Source organism: Simochromis diagramma, unplaced genomic scaffold, assembly GCF_900408965.1.
Source record: "Simochromis diagramma unplaced genomic scaffold, fSimDia1.1 OVJJ01000304.1, whole genome shotgun sequence".
Taxonomy (NCBI): Eukaryota; Metazoa; Chordata; class Actinopteri; order Cichliformes; family Cichlidae; genus Simochromis; species Simochromis diagramma.
Window position 1 is genome coordinate 12,956,579 of NW_024387030.1, and position 16,518 is coordinate 12,973,096.

Sequence of the window (16,518 nt, forward strand, 5' to 3'; positions counted from 1 at the left end):
ATTCTCTGTAACACTAAAGGTGGTTGCGTGGCATAATCGCAGCAGATGAGCAGTTTCTCAAACCGACCAATGAGTCAAGGTCATGCATTGAGCTACTGCCAAGTGATTGGCTGGTTAGATATTTGTGTTAACGAGCAGTTGAGCAAGTGTATCTAATGAAATGACCAGTGAGTATATACTGTGTATATTAAATGACACAAACGTGTCTATAAACCTATACAGTAGGCCAGTGGCAACCCTGGGGGCATTTTTGGGAAAACCAGCACTACTGTACATTTCATTTATCCGTGTTTCTACAAAAACATGAAGAAATATTTCAATAAATCCATGACATGGCAGCGCATGGTTTGACTCGGCATGGCATGTGTCCAGGACTTATCAATCCTCAGCTCCTTTCGCCCCAGCAGGAAGCCCCCCCACCCCCACCCTCCCCAAACCCATGGTCACTGTAAGAAAAAAGTCATTTTTACATGTTGAGTGTTCAGCTAAAAGCAAAGTAAACTATCTTCAAATCAAGAATTCTGAGTTTAATTGTTTGTTGACTCCAAATTGAATGAATGTGTAGACAAATAACCGAGGTGGCAGTACATACAGCGTTATTTTAAATACACTACAGGTGCTGACTCTGATACTGGTTCTTTCTGAACGCGTCATGTCGTCCTCTTTCTTCCAGCCAGGCCAATGATCGCCACCCTGCCGTTACGGCCCACAGTAAACAACGGGACCGTCCTACCAAAGAAAGGCAGCGGGACTCTGCCATCCCCATCTGGATCTGGATCCAGGAAGGACACCAGCGCGCCAGCCAACAAGACGTAAGGAAACCCAGTATGACTGTAATTGTATTTGAGCATTTTTTTCCTCTGCTCTTCTTTGTCTGTTCATTATAATCGATTTTAAGGAGGCTATCGGCATTTCTGGAAACCTTTTGCTTCCTTAGAGCAACTTGAAGGTGTGGACTGTCAGAGTCAGCAGATTTTGTCTTGTTTTTCTACAAAATCCCAAGCGTCATTAAAACCGCTGGAAAGATTTATTGTTCTTCACCCCAGAAGTTTTATGTGTCTCGACATTTCTTCCCTCATGTCTGCCTGTGCCACGCCAGGTCATTTCAGCCATAAATCGTCACATTTCTGGCTTTTTATCATCCACACACATTGACATTTAACAGCCCTGATAAAGGGAGACGAAGCATTTTCATCATCTGCTGCTCTGTGTTCTTTGTGCGTCCGTGTGTTTACAGGTGAATATGGAGTGCAGGTTATCAATCTTGCCTGCCAGCATAACAATCGCCTTTCCCCATTCTCTGATGACATTAACTAAATCAGATGAAGCTTGGCACACAGCAGGGGCCTGCTCCAGTCCGCGCAAATGTTAACTCTGCTTCTCCGCCTCTCTTTTAGAAGTATCAAACTCAGGAGCTCAAGCTTTGACACTGAAAAGATCTTTTTTTAAAATGTATATTTCATTATATATATATCCAACCCTGAATAGTCATAGTTTTAGGGTTGTCTAGTTCCAGGCTTGGCATCGTGACATGAAACAGCACTTTCTTAGTTGAAGGATGATGAGTGGCACTGGAGACTAATGATTAGCCCAACTGTTTTTACTTGTTATGTTGGCATGGCTGTGAATCAGTGTTAACTTAAGATATGACATATGGGTCTCTTGCTACTTGTTAGGGAAAATCAAATCCATCTTCCCTGTGGAGGCAACGTCAGGCTAAAGATGGAAATAGAGTGAACGCCGATAACACAATAGCAGCAAATCTTATACCCCTTAAAGTCTTTAGTTTTTAGTTGTATTCCAAGATAGAGTTATTTCTCATCAGATATCTCTTCCGTGTAGTCTCCTGTATTGTGCTGGGTCCTTCCCATCTTTTTCCTGTCTTCATTGTCTGTCTCTGATTATATGTCGTTTCCCACTGTGATGCATTCTGTTTATGTCTCATTCACCTATGTTGTTATGTCCTGCCACTCTGTCCAGTTTCTCCTCCCTGTCTCGTTCCTCCAGAATTCTCTATCTGCCCCTCAGGTGAGACTATCACCACGTTACAGTATGCTGTAGATTTATACAGCGCTTAACTGATCTAACACATGCTTAACTCGATCTCCAGTTTTTAAAATCGCTCACTAAATTATATGAATTTTTTTTTTTTATTCGGCGTGATTAATCATATGTTTTTTAAGTCTTTGGTGCAGTGTGTGTGTTATTTGCTGTGCCTGTGTGGGATTACTTAAACTGCAGACTGATCACAATCCCATCAGCACTGGTGTACACAGAACAGCCTTCAAAGCCCTGTGGTCCAATTACTGTGATTCCTCATGGGATAACGCGGCAAACAACAGTGTCTCTCTTTCTCTCACTCTTCTTTCCATCCTGTTCTCTTCTTTAATGAACAAACACACACAGAAGTTATCCCAGAAGGGATAACAGCCACCGGCCAGTTTTAGAATTTGAATAGACTTTCCTCCCATAGGGTGGATTAGGTGACTCGGCCTGCTGGTCATTGGATTGCTGATGGAGCCTTTTTATTGTTGTGAATGGGCAGGCTGCCGGCACCACCAATATGCAGATTTACAGAGGTCTGTGCAGATGCTGTGGTTATTATAATCACAGAGGAGTAAACACAGTAAAACTCTGAGGAAACGGCACTGTGCGGTTTTGTAAAAAGTTGTTTCTTTCTTCTTCCCAACTTTTATTGGACCTGATGTCCTCAACTTTCCTGTTTTGCTGTTAGTGAGGTAGCAGTGTTTGCTAAGCAGGCCCAATGATCAGTGGTTCTTCACACTGGGCTGCAAGGACCCTCTGCAGGTTAACAACCGATAACCATTCTCAAGGTGTAACAAACCTCTACTGCTGCTGCACAGTTTGACCTCCTAGTGAATGGAGATGGCGTGAGTAAATGAACATCTCTATTCATGCTACCATTATAAAGGTGTCCCTGGATGATGTCCTTGCCTGAAAGGGGTGCATGGCCCCAAAAAGTTTGAGCTTTAATAATCTTCTAAGAAAGATGCTTCGAGTCCTGAAAGGTGTTCTTATTCTCCTCAAACAACTTTGCTCATACTGCTTACTTGTAATCAGTAATACTAATATTACATAATATTCACACACACTCACACTCTGATAGGAGCATCTCAGGGTTCAGTATTTTACCTAAGGATAGTTCAGCATCCAGGCTGGAGGATCAAACCACCAACCTTTCAATTAGTGCACAGCCGCTCTACATCCTGAGCCACAGCCAGGAAGTAGAGCGGGGATAAAGCTATTCTAGTACTTAAGTTGTGTAGTAATGCAGCAAAAGCAGCAACAAGAAGGGTTTATTTATGTAATGAATTAATCCAGAATTAAATTAATCTGTATTACTTAGTATTTAGCCGTCTGCCAGCTTTGCCCTATTTGTGAGTGGCCGGTTGTCTCTAGGTGCCAGACGGGGACAGATCTGAGCTGATTAAGGGGGAAAAAATGTATACATCTGGATGAAAACTTTACCAGATGGCATTTTCAGAAAAAGCAGCATCCGGTAAGTTTTGTGACCTATTTCTTGTGACTTTGTCTTCCATCCTTTTAATCACAGCACTGTGAGGAGAGCCAATTCTAATGAACAAATGGGGACACTCAATCGGAAAGATTCAGGTGACTCCAAGGGCAACCGAACCCGAGCCGGATCCACCGGAAGCAACTCCAGCGGCAAAAGGAGTGACAGGTTAGGCAGAACCAGCAGTGAATCAGTTTTTCTCCATTCGGCGCCACATGGAAGCTAAGATGTATAACAATGTTTGTGTTTTGCAAACCAGAAACTACAAGGTTTTTCTTATAAGGCTCTTTCAAATTAAAACATACAGTAGCGATGGTTTACCCAAAGTTGGGGTGCTGATTGACAGCTGTCTGTTTACTCGTTTACTTCGCAGCAAACAGAGGGACCCAGTGTTCAATGCAGGTAAGAAAGCGTCTCCTTTATGGCTGTCTGGCCTTGATGACTATGTGTTTCCAAGCTATGGTCCAACTCATTGAGAGCCATTACATAAAATATGCTCAGTGGTTCTCTGTGTCAGTCGGAGGTCAATGCATTTTTTTAGAAATCCTGTTAAAATACAGAATTATGTATTCACTTTTTTGTTTATCCCTAAAAGGAAGCAGTGCAAGAGATGCCTTGAACTGTTTTCTGTACCCAGACGACCACTGACGGCTAACACACAATGCTTTGTCATAGTGTTCATTTTCTCCATCATTTCCTCCCTCACAAGTAACAAGCATCCTACATCCTCATCTTCAAATTGCCATTTGTCTTTTTTTTTTTTGTAATAAGTTCTTCCTGCTTCTTATGTTAAACTGAACTTTTGGTTGCACTGCTAAACAGTTTGTCATTTATACTCAGTTAAAAAAGCAGATCCTAATATTGCCCAGTGAGCTGATAAACTTCCTCTGCTTTTGTTGAAGAGATTCAAATGCATAAATATATCAATAGCAAGCCTTCAGGAGCTTTTCCAAGTAAATCAGAACTTTACAGGAAACTTTTTAAGGGTTTGTCTTTGAGGCCACAAACAATGATATAAAGTACACTCCTAGGTAAACTGTTATAGCTAATTGCATTGGCATTTGCTATAGTAACTTTCTAGCTAATTAAATTAGCGGCCAGGTGATTTCCATAAAACGATATAAACGTTTTTAATAGCGGAAGGAGTGCAAGGTTAATATGACTCACGTAATATGTGATATTAGTGCAGCAATGAGGAAAAAGTACGGTGGCCCTGAAGGTCAAATGTTTAACTTAAGAAAACACCAGCAAAAATTCTGCAAAAGTACACAAAATAAAATAAAAAAACCTTTACAAAAAAAACCTAAACAAAACTCACAAAACAGAACGTGTTTTGGGGGGACAATAATGTGACGGAACAGCAGCGGAAGTGACATGCTAACAGTTAACGGCTAAAAGCAAACAAGCATCTACAGAATTATATGAGTTATGAGACTAAAACAGTCAGCCCCTTGTATCTTTTTCCTCCTCACAACACTGAAGCGTCCTCCGCTTCTTTTAAGTTTGTCTCAGGGCGATTCTTCCCACGTTTTGGTTTCTGTCACTTATGCAGCCGTTCCGTCATGTTAATGCTTCCCCCAAGAACACAAGTTTTCGGTTTTCTTTACTTCCATTGTGGGTCTTTTTTTGGATTTTTTTTTCTTATCTGCATTTCTGTTGTGTTTTGTGTACTTTAGCAGCATTTTTTTATTTGCTGGTGTTTTCTTAAATCGTAGTGCATTTGACCTCTCTGAGTTACTGTAAATTTTAAAAAGTTAAAAACATACAAGCATCTAACAGCTGAAAAATTCCTCTCAAGAAAATCCTTCAACCTGATGCTTTGAATCTTTTTGAATCATGCACCTGTCACAGGTGAACCAGGTCTTACACGGTGTATCCTTTGAACAAAATCCAGAAAGCACATTGTAACAAGACAATGGGACTGAATATAAAATTAGATGAGTATTGATCAGAATTTCCATATCCAGCATGCTATTGATTTCTGCCTAAATTGCACCGCTGCGTTTCATCTGGTTCCATATTTACTCGGCTCGATCTACAGAACGAGACAAAGCTTTACCAGGTTTCTGTCTGTGTTATGAAAAGATAAAACAGCGTGCAGCTTACTGATCCACCACATGTCACAAACTGCCTTAAATATTCAGAAGTTTAAGGCCATAGTTTAAAAAAAAGAAAAACAGCAATTTACGACACAAAAAATGATCGAATGAGCCAGTCGATATTCCCGCTAATTTATTTCACTTATGTCATGCTCTGATGATTTAGGCTAATTGATCATAGGCAGCTTGATAGGCATAACCTATCACTATGTGACAATAAACCAATGTGAGCAATAATTGCAGTCTTAGCTTTTATCTCATGCTTGCCTGCAGGACATGAACGTAAAATGGTACATTTGATATTCAGTAAAAAATAGTCTTTGTCCTCACATTAAACTAATCTAACAAAATAGACATTTTTCTTTGTTTTTAGCTTAACAAGGACTAAAAGGGTTAGTAGATGGGGGTCAGGTGGGGGCTTTAATTTAATTATTCACTTACGGTGTAGGAGCAGAGGGTGGAGCACCAGGAAACGAGCATTGATTCTTTTGGCCATTTAAGGAAAGTAGCCATTAGGAATGAGGCTGATTCATTAAGAACATTACGGAGAGAAGCTGCTGTTCATTAAAACCAGTAAACAGGAAGTTCACTCATATTAGGACAGACCAGGAAGTGAGGAAGCGATGCCACGCCTCACCTGGTGCTTGTGTGTCTCTCTGTGACCTTTACAAGGAATGCGACGCGTGACCCACTGCAAAGGTAGGCCACTCACCCCCGTCCCCTAATACCCATCCGCTCCCAGTTATCCACAGCTCTCTGGACACTGCAGACAATTTGTTCTGATCTCTGAACACATATCACTTTTGCTCTAAGCCTCAAAAGCTATTTTACTCTTCTGGATAAAATATGGAGTATAACTCTGAAATTTCAACTCATAGTTTTGTTCACCTCCAACTTTTAGGTATCTAAAACTTTCGCAGTACACAGAAAGCTGTCCAGACAGGGGCAGGAGTGGGTTCACAAAAATTGTGTGAACATAGCCTTCCCTGGATTAATTAACATAAAAACGCCCACACCTCCTACCTAACCTCCACCGAGTGCTGCATCAGAGTGGGATTGCAGTGTTTGCAGTTTACTTATTATTCAGCTGTGGGCGAAGCTGCCGCCTTACCACAGTTGTGCCTGTTTGCTCACAGCCTCACTTTCGCTCACAGGCATTTAGTCTCTGTCACCATAGTAACCACACAAAGATTTCTGACACTTGCTGCCTCGCAGTCGCTTTGAGTTTTTCTGCGAACTCTTTAAATCCTCTGTTCTCAGATCCTTCGCTTCAGTTCAGAGCATGTAGATTTGCCACTGCTTATTACCTCCCCACCCTCAAAGTGAATATTTGCATTACAAACACACTGAGTATCTGATTTTGGGTAGTTCCTATTGAAGTCTGTTTGATTTTTTTTTTTCAGCTTGTAGTTTTCTCACACAGCCTGACGAGTGTGAGTGTGTGTTTGGGTGTGTGTACGTGTGTGTTTGTGTGTGTGTGGTCCCCTTCAGATGAGTGTTTGAACAAAACTGACCAAAGTGAAAGCCAAGCCCACTTCTTTACAGATATATTGGTGTTTGCACAGCCTTGTTACAGGGGAATGTAATCTTTAAAACAAACAATGAGATGATTGTGAACATTTTGTTGCTAAAAGCATCTGGTTCCAACGTTTCAGGCTAGTGACTTCTTAAAATGAAGTCGTGTGTGTGTGTGTGTGTGTGTGTGTGTGTGTGTAGCCTCTTGTCGCAGACTGGACGCATTTGTGTTTTTGAGAAGTTAACCCCCAAAAAGGTGTTGTTTACCCCCTAAACCTTTCATGTTAATGTTTTAATTAAAATAAAACCTGAAAAAAACAACACTGAAGTTAGACTTTCAGTCCAATTTGATTAATCGGAAATTCGGAAATTTTAAATGTAATTAAGAGATTATAGCCCCATAAAATATAGCAGTTATAAAATATATGGTCTTTTTTTGTAACACCATTTTCTTTATTTTGCAATCTCTTCCAAAGGCTGTAAATTATGATCTCCATTTATAGTAAAATAGAGGATAATGCAGGGAATGCTTTTAGGGCGTGGCTACCCGCAATTGTGCTATGTCTTAGTTTTTTAAACCAGAAATGATACCCAAGGCACAAATCTGACTGAGAAACCCAGATGGCCAGAACCAGTATTGTCAACTCAAAGCATTAATATGCAAACCAGTTGACAACCATGACTGCTGCCATCATTTATATACAGTTTATGTAAAGGCTCCAAAACCAGGTTTCGAATGACCGAGGGGGAGATCTTATATGAGACCAACTAAAAATGACAAATTTAATTTGCATTACTCAACAGATACTAAATTACTACTTTTCTAAATATATCCCAGTCTTCAACAATATGCTGGCTTAAATTGGGAATAATTTCCATAGTTTCCCTGTGTCCTACCAGTTTCATAATTCTTGTACTTAATGTAAAAAAAACTTCATGTGTCTAACTTCTTGCATTTCTTGATCCTGCTTTGTCCCTATTTTGCCCTCTTCATCTGTCCGGCCCTGACAACCTCTATTGCCCCGCTTCATCAACAACTCCCCTGCTCTTTCTCCTTATCTATGTTATAGTCACAGTACAGATTTACCTCAGCCGCTCTACAAAGTTGACTGGGAAAGGCAGCGTCCCTGCAGCTTCAGGGGTAACAACCCGTTCAGCCGCCAACACACAACAAACCTCAGAAATCAGCAGGGCCAGCAGGGCCAAAAAAGGCAACTCTGCTAAGGTTTCAGTGGCCAGAACGACCCCGAATTTTAGCATCCAGTTGAGGAAGTCAGGGAGCCTGTCATCCTACTCTCCCCTTAATACACCCAGCTACCGCAGCCCTATTAAATCCCCCAGCCAGTACTTCCAGATTTGTTATTAGCAAACATAAGCAAGCTTATCTAGAGAGGACAGCATGTTTTATGTCTAAAGTAATAAAGGAAGATTCATGATTTTAAACCTGATCTTTCCCTTTAAAAACAACACAAGGAAAGAATCAGAGAAAAAGCAGCAAAATGAGTACAAAAACCTTTAAAGCCATCAATTTGATCCATTAGTCAACCTTTCTGATTATCTGTTAACATTAAAGTTTATTTTGTTCATTTTGGTTTCCTTCTGCATGGTTTATTTTGCATGTTTTAAAATGATTTCTCAGTGTTTCCTCTTCTAAGCCTCAATCTGTTTTTTTTTTTTCTTTTCACTGCTTCTTGTGTCTGCGTTTCATGTTGGTCAATCTCTGCTGTGAGCTAATTATTCCTGAGTTGTGAAGATTTTTAACAAAGTGTTTGCAGTTTTATTTTGTGCTGCTTCTTGTCATATATGTGTTTTGAAATGGCCAATAAAAGTCCGTTAAAAAGCTGTTTGTCTTCCCAAGCTCTGTCATTTTTTGATCATCTCACATCACTTCATCCTCTCGTCTTGTCTTACACTCAGTATTATCACCCTTGTCATTCACACCATAATGGATGTATTAAGTAGCAGTGCTGTGTGTGCTTCTGTTTTGCCGTATAGTAAAAAAAAAAATGACACTGTAAGTGATTTAATTCCACCCAGGATTCAGGGGTTCTGTGTTTGTGCATCTAAACATTATCTCACCGATTATTCTTGTTGCCTTTTCTAGAGGAGGGTTATGTGAAAATGTATTTGAAAGGTCGCCCCGTCACCATGTACATGCCCAAAGACCAAGTGGACAGCTACTGCCTGGAGGCAAGAGCAGAACTACCTAGCAACAAACTCAAGCTGGACTGGGTGTATCCTTTTACTGCAACCTATTTGCCAAATACCGGAGGCAGGGAGCTTGTGTGAGAGCATTTTGACATGTTTTGAACAGAAAAAGTTCAAGTATAATCCCACTTTCTGATTTGGAAAGTTTCTCAAAGTAATCATCTGAGGAAATCCACATTGTGATGTAGTTGTGGGAGTTAAGAGGAGGAAGGCGCGAGCCTGTCTTTTTGCTTTCCCTGCTTGTCAGAGCAGATCTGTTCAGATGTTCATTTTCACCGGATTGTGCTGCCGCTGTCGGAGCCGGGCTCATCGCTCTGCGGCCTGGAGTCAGTAATAACCTGCGCACAGCTGGCAGGCTAAAGCACGGCCAGTCAGCAGCTCCTCTTGTGCTGTTTTATTTTTACTTTGTGTCACTGCGGTTTTATTTCTTTGCTTCTTTTGTTCGTTGATGAAGGAGTGAATATAGCTGGTTGTTAAGCCTGTCACGAACCCAGAGGCAAAACAGAAAATGGTCAAATCTGATAAGGAAAGCACAAACAACAAACACACCGACAGAAATACAAACGTGGGCCGTGCATTTTGGATATGATGAATTACCCATTTTTAAAATGGACCTATATAGCTTTTGGTTGTTTTCTTTTGCAGTGAAGAATGTCCACATTAAACATGCCGAAAGTGTAATTCAACAATAATATGAATAGAGCAGCATGTAATGCTTTAAAAAGCTCTAAACGCTTGGTTTCAGACCGTTTTCCTTGGATCTACATGATGTCAAAGAGACTGAAATCTTTAATGCAGTCATCTCAGCCTTAGAAGCCCCTCCCACCCACTGTTCAAGTGTTCTGTTTGCAAGTGGCAGCCAATCAGAAGAAAGGCGAGATTAGCTCACTCAGTGGATGAAATGAAAAGAATGAAGACAAAGGATTCCTTTTCACTATGAATCATGCAAAGCTAATTTTATAGTCTATTATTTTTGCTTCTCCTGATCTCAGTTTTAATCCACACAGTTTAAATTTATGAATGCTACACAAATGAAAGCACATAGCTGTTTGTGATTAAAGAAAGCAGAGCAAAACATGTGTTATAGACCCATTTAGGGTTTTCCTTTCTTTCATTCCTTGACCGCTTTCTTGTTCAGCTATGGCTACCGCGGTCGAGACTGTCGCTCCAACCTTTACTTGCTCCCCACTGGAGAAACGGTGTATTTCATCGCCTCCGTGGTCGTCCTGTTTAACGTGGACGAGCGGTTGCAGAGACACTACACCGGACACACAGACGACATCAAATGGTAAGAGACGTCAGCAGCCCAGATCGAGTCTTTAATCTCGCTCTCATCTCTTTGCTCCTTTTGTATCTCCCATTCCTGACAAATACACAACTGACTCATGTAACTACAGCGGGCGAAGTAACAGGTGCACTCAAGTGTTGCATTCAGGCACAAGGCTGAAAGTATATTTGTAGGAAAGCTCGGAGTGCAGTGAGAGTAACCTTGAGCAGTCACTGCCATGATTATGTTATCACACGCTGAGGTTAATAAAAGTTCAGCTTATTAATCACCAGTTTGGATTACAGATCAGAGGATGAATCAGAGAGATTCTCGCTCCTTTTAAGACAAAGTGTTTGAACTTCCTGCGAGTGGTGCTGCACCGCCAAAGCCCCCAAAGGAATTCATCTTAATATGTTTAATTTCCCTCCACAGTTTGACGCAGACAGCGTGTGGTAGCTACAGCGAATATCATATTCATATCTTTAAAAATCTCACTCACCAAAAGCAGCCTTTCATGTCCTGGGAGCACGTGGCTCATCTTTATTCAAACGGTCCTTTGATGTCAAAAAGCCTGTTTTCACGTCTACTTTTCATGTCTTTCTCTCCACCAGCCTGGCTGTCCACCCTGATAAAATCACCATAGCAACTGGGCAGGTGGCGGGCACCTCCTCAGACGGAAAAGTAAGTGAGATCTGCTCCTTATGTTTTATCAAGCTATCTGTTATCATTTTTGATTTATTGTGTTTGGGTGTAAATTCTATTTTCTTGAAGGAACAGATTTACCTAATTCTGGCAGAGAGTTCCTGCATCCAGCGGTCACTTTTTTAGGTACACCTTACTCTTACAGAGTTGGACCCCTTTTTTCCTTCCAAACTGCTTTAATTCTCTATGGAAACATTTCTCAAAGATGTTGGTTCATGTTGACATGATAACATCACGCAGATGCTGCAGAAATGTTGGAGCACAGCCATGATGCAACCTAAACAGCCTTTGGGTTGTGGTGGAGATCTGGTGGCTGTGGAGAGCATTTGTGAGCAGTGAACTCATCGCCGTGTTCAAGAAACTAGCGTAACCCTGGCTGATTAGATATTTGCATTAATAAGCAGCTGAGCAGTATCTAATAAAGTGGCCAGTGAGTGTATTTTTCTCAGCGAATTTGCTTCTTCAAGCCGTACGTCACATCGAACTGATGTGTCGTGCCGATGGTTGTGTGCACTCCCTGTCTGGCAGCAGCTGGCTCCTCACGTTCGTGTGTGGGACTCCGTCAGCCTCAACACCCTCCATGTTCTGGGCACCGGCTTCTTTGACAGAGCGCTCGTCTGCTTGGCTTTCTCCAAGTCGGTGAGGAAACCCCCTCTGACACACTTAAATAAATAAATTAGTGACTTCATAAATTAATTACAATGTCACAAACTGCATGAACTGATGTATAAATTGTGACATAAGTTCATATTTTGTTTAAATTTCTTTTGTTTTTTTATTAACCTTGGTTTCCCATTTAGTTTGTTCTATATTTAATTAATTCTTAATTTCTACTGCAAGGACAGGCGCTGTCATTCACAGCAGGTCGGAGGTTAACTTCACCTCTGTTGGTTTATCAGTGCCAAGCTCACAATATATAGTTCAAGCACTCAGATAATCTAGTAAAAATTAATACTGTCAGTAAATTAGTCTTAAATTATTCATTGGCTACATTAATTTTTAATATGTTTTTATTACACTTAATGAATTGATCATTTATTTATTGAGTCCATTTATTACTTTATTCATTTTTTATTTTGACAGTTCCAGTTCTCTGTAAAATTAACCTCTTTATTTTCAAAACATTTTTAATGTCAGAACGGAGGAAACACACTTTGTGTCGTCGACGACTCCAACGACCACGTCCTCTCTGTGTGGGACTGGCAGAAAGAGGACAGGCTGGCTGAAGTTAAGGTATCTGCACATGTATTGTGTGATTTCTTTGTGTTTGTGTTTGGGTGTGATTGCCTCAGTAGGCTCAGTGTTTAATGTTTCTCCTGAGCTTCATTCTTTCTTTTCTTTTTTTTCCCACGTGTTTTGGCTCAGTGCTCCAACGAGTCGGTGTTTGCTGCGGACTTTCACCCCACAGACAGCAACATCGTGGTGACGTGTGGCAAGTCCCATCTATATTTCTGGAACCTGGAGAAAGGCATGCTGGTCAAGAAGCAGGGACTGTTTGAGGTAGGACTGTTCCTCACATGTTAGGAAGCATATTCACATCTAGAGTCATGACAGCATGTAACGTCATGAGTTGTTGCGTTGCTATATATAGAAATTTGGGGGTAGCTGAGCAAAATTCAGTTCATGTATGTTCTTGTGTTTACTGCAGAAACAAGAGAAGCCCAAGTTTGTGTTGTGCGTGACCTTCGCGGAAAATGGAGACGCTATAACCGGAGACTCGAGTGGGAACATCCTGGTGTGGGGAAAAGGTACTCGACTGTTTCACGCTCGCCTGTGAAAAGGATCATGTCTGTAGGGTGTACACAGTGAGTGAGTCTGCAGAGAAAGAGAGCGTACCACGGCTGAAAATAGGGGTGTGGTCAAAAATAGAAAAAGCTGTGTGCTTTCACAGAAGAAGTGTGCGTCAGAAGCACAACGAAAAAAACCAATAATGATTCTGTCTGCGAAGGATTTTGTGGTTATAAGCTCGAAGATGCGTCACTGTGGTGGTGGAATCAGGAGACCAGGAGTCAAAGATGTGTCTCGATCTGAACTGTTTTATATAAAAGGAAAAAAAGGTGCAGGAGATGTGCAGTCTTACAGTTTTATACCCTCATCACACCATCTGTCTCTGTCAGTTTATCTGCCCTCTGCGTACAGTCGACCTTTACGCCCTTCTCTGTCCCATCTTCATTGTGCAGGCACTAATCGCATCAGCCACGTCATCCAAGGAGCTCACGAAGGCAGCATCTTTGCTCTGTGCATGCTGAGGAACGGCACTCTGGTGTCTGGGGGGAAAGACCGCAGGCTCATTTCCTGGGACAGCAGCTACCAGCAGACACAAACGGTGGAGGTGAGAAAGCAAAAACGCTCTGAGGCAAATGCAAAGTTTATAAATTACACATAATTTTACAGATGGGGTACACTAGTCATGCTGTTAAGCATTTGACAGAATCCTTGGGTTTTTAATGCTTAGTTGCTGAGCTCTATAGCTCTTAATGATGCACCAGAAGCACACACTGTTAAGATGTATTAATAAAATGTTAAGCTGAATATCAAGCACCTTCCTCCAAGTAGGTCTCAGTCTGGAATACTAGCCAGAATTTGCATGCATGCCTGAGGCGGCTGACTATGCATTCTGAATACTGCATCTTATTATAAATATTACAGAGGATAAGATGGATTTGCGCTTTCAAAGAGATTCACAGGCATTTATAGCAATGACACTCGGGGTTCACATTGACTGTATTATTATTATAAATTAGCTTGTCTTGCCTGAGGCAGCTGTTAGGTTCCAGGTGAAGCGGTGCTGTGCATGATCGCTGCTTTTTCTCTACAGGTGCCTGAGTTGTTTGGTCCCATCCGGACTATAGCAGAGGGCAGAGGGGAGAGTGTGCTCATCGGGACCACAAAGAACTTTGTTTTGAAAGGCAGTTTGGATGGAGAGTTCATGCCCATTACACAGGTACATGCAGCAGTCAGGTTTATCTCTACATTGGCTGTCCAATAGGAGGGTTCCTTCTTCTTCCTTTCCTTAGAACCTACTACTAGCTCATCTCAAGTTCATGCAGATGAAAATCAAATTTTAATGAATACATGAATGTGTTTGATTAAGTTACAACAGGATGTGTTCAAATGCTTTGCACAACCCCAAAACAGTAGTTTGCAGATTAGTTTTATCAGCTTTGTTTCTTTCTCTTTCTTTCTCTTCTTTTCTGCAGGGTCACACTGATGAGTTGTGGGGTTTAGCCATCCATCCCTGGAAACCTCAGTTCCTGACCTGTGGGTATGACAGGCAGGTCTGTCTGTGGGACTCAAGCTCCCATCAGCTGATCTGGTCCAAGAGCCTGGAAGTAAGTTTAGGCAACACTGGCCCCTGGGGTCAGTCACTGGAATTACACAGCAAACATATGAAGATCATTTTTATGTCTATTAGAATAAACAGGACATCAAGTAGCAAAAGTGCATGTACACATTTACAGCAAAGCTATCAGCATAACATTATTTATACTTTATATAAATTTGGATTATTTGAATTATTGATCACATTAAAGATTCCCTCCAAATACATTTCATAACACAATTCAGTAAAAAATAAATCTTCTTTTTCTATTGCATCTATTTCTTCTCTCTTGCTAAAGAAATCAATTTATATGTGTGATCCCAGTCATACGAGTGAGATGTGAAGTGCTTAACTGATTCCGATTTCGATTAGCATGATGGTATACATCTTCTACATGACTGAGATCATCATTTTCAATGTCTGCGCACTGTAGACTACAAAAGTAGAGCTCACAAAATCATGCTCATATGTACCAAACGCATCTTAAATTTAAGGCAAGCAGTGAAACCAGGAGATAAACGTAAAAGCTGCACACAAGCGAATCTGCATAGTGAGGTAACAATAATCAAAACCCATTAATGAGTGAAGGGGTGGACTTTAAATGTCATATTCTTTCTTCTTCTCACAGGATGCTGCACAGTCAGCAGGTTTCCATCCTTCTGGAGCTGTGGTTGCTGTAGGAACCCAGACGGGCAGGTATAGACACCATCACCAAAAAGCATTTAGTGCCAATGCGCTTGGTTAAGAGATACAGCCTTTACTTTACAGCTAAAAAAAAAAGTATATTAAAAGATTTTGATCGGTTCTGTCATCAATCCTGCAGGTGGCTGGTACTGGACACAGACTCTAAGGATTTAGTCACAATGCACACAGATGGGAATGAGCAGCTGTCGGTTATGCGCTATGGGCCAGGTATGGTGTTAATCTCATGTTTGTGTATTAATGTTAGGAAAATTAAGAAGACTACACAGAAGACTTGTATGTGTTGTAGTTTATGTTGATTGAAGAGAGCTAAAACTGCCAAAATCAAAACAAAAGAAGTCATATAATCATGAGCCACTTTATTAGGTACACCTCTCTTCGACCCCATTTTGCCTCCAGAACAGGCTTAATTGTTTGTGGCATCGATTCAACAATGAGCTGGAAACATACTGACATGATAGCAAATATCACGTTCCATCCTGTCCCAAAGGTGCTCTACTTCATTGACAGCTGGTGACTGTGGAGGCCGTTTGAATACGGTGAACTCAAAGCCAGTTTGAGTGTTGTGACATGGCACATTGTCTTGCAGCTATCAGACGATGGGTACACTGTGGTCATAAAGGGATGGACATGGTCATTTGTGGAGTTTAAACAATGATCACTTGGTACTAAAGGATGCCAAGAAAATGTCCCCTGTACTATTTATTACACCAGAATCAGCCTGAACCAAAAATACAGGGCAGGGTGGATCCCTGCTGTTATATTGTTTATGTGAAATCCGCTTAAGCTTAAAGCAGTCTGGCCATTCTTCTCTGACCTTTGGCATCAAAAATGCACTTTCGCCCAGAGAACTGCTGCTCGCTGGATATTTTCTCCTTTTCCAACCATTCTCTGTAAACCCTGGAGATGGTTGTGTGGGAAAATCCCACGTCAGCAGTTTCGAAACACTCCTGCCTGGCACCAACAGTCACATAAATCACCCTTCTTCTCCAGTCTGGTGCTCAGATTGAACTTCAGCAGTCTTGACCATGTCTACATGCCTAAATGACTGAGATGCTGCCATGTGATTGGCTAATTATAGCCTTCTTGTTAACAAGAAGTGGAACAGGTGTACCTAATGAAGTGATCAGTGAGTGTATATGAATTACCAAGTAATATTGTTATAAAA

General features: G+C 41.2%; 1 protein-coding gene across 8 annotated transcripts in view; it reads left to right on the top strand.

The window, feature by feature from the left end:
• The window catches only part of eml1 (EMAP like 1), a 39,360-nt gene that overhangs the window by 19,255 nt on the left and 3,587 nt on the right, over positions 1 to 16,518 (top strand). For 3 of the 8 annotated variants that reach the window (XM_040041778.1, XM_040041783.1, XM_040041781.1), the window contains 17 exons: positions 674 to 812; positions 1,981 to 2,028; positions 3,575 to 3,703; positions 3,909 to 3,937; positions 6,307 to 6,333; positions 9,254 to 9,383; positions 10,496 to 10,645; positions 11,236 to 11,305; positions 11,855 to 11,965; positions 12,464 to 12,559; positions 12,692 to 12,826; positions 12,975 to 13,074; positions 13,507 to 13,658; positions 14,145 to 14,270; positions 14,527 to 14,658; positions 15,277 to 15,344; positions 15,472 to 15,560. In XM_040041778.1, coding sequence (XP_039897712.1) covers positions 674 to 812; positions 1,981 to 2,028; positions 3,575 to 3,703; positions 3,909 to 3,937; positions 6,307 to 6,333; positions 9,254 to 9,383; positions 10,496 to 10,645; positions 11,236 to 11,305; positions 11,855 to 11,965; positions 12,464 to 12,559; positions 12,692 to 12,826; positions 12,975 to 13,074; positions 13,507 to 13,658; positions 14,145 to 14,270; positions 14,527 to 14,658; positions 15,277 to 15,344; positions 15,472 to 15,560 — 1,731 coding nt within the window. The remainder of the gene's footprint in view (positions 1 to 673; positions 813 to 1,980; positions 2,029 to 3,574; positions 3,704 to 3,908; positions 3,938 to 6,306; positions 6,334 to 9,253; positions 9,384 to 10,495; positions 10,646 to 11,235; positions 11,306 to 11,854; positions 11,966 to 12,463; positions 12,560 to 12,691; positions 12,827 to 12,974; positions 13,075 to 13,506; positions 13,659 to 14,144; positions 14,271 to 14,526; positions 14,659 to 15,276; positions 15,345 to 15,471; positions 15,561 to 16,518) is intronic. The other 5 variants (XM_040041782.1, XM_040041784.1, XM_040041779.1 and 2 more) reach the window with 4 other exon arrangements.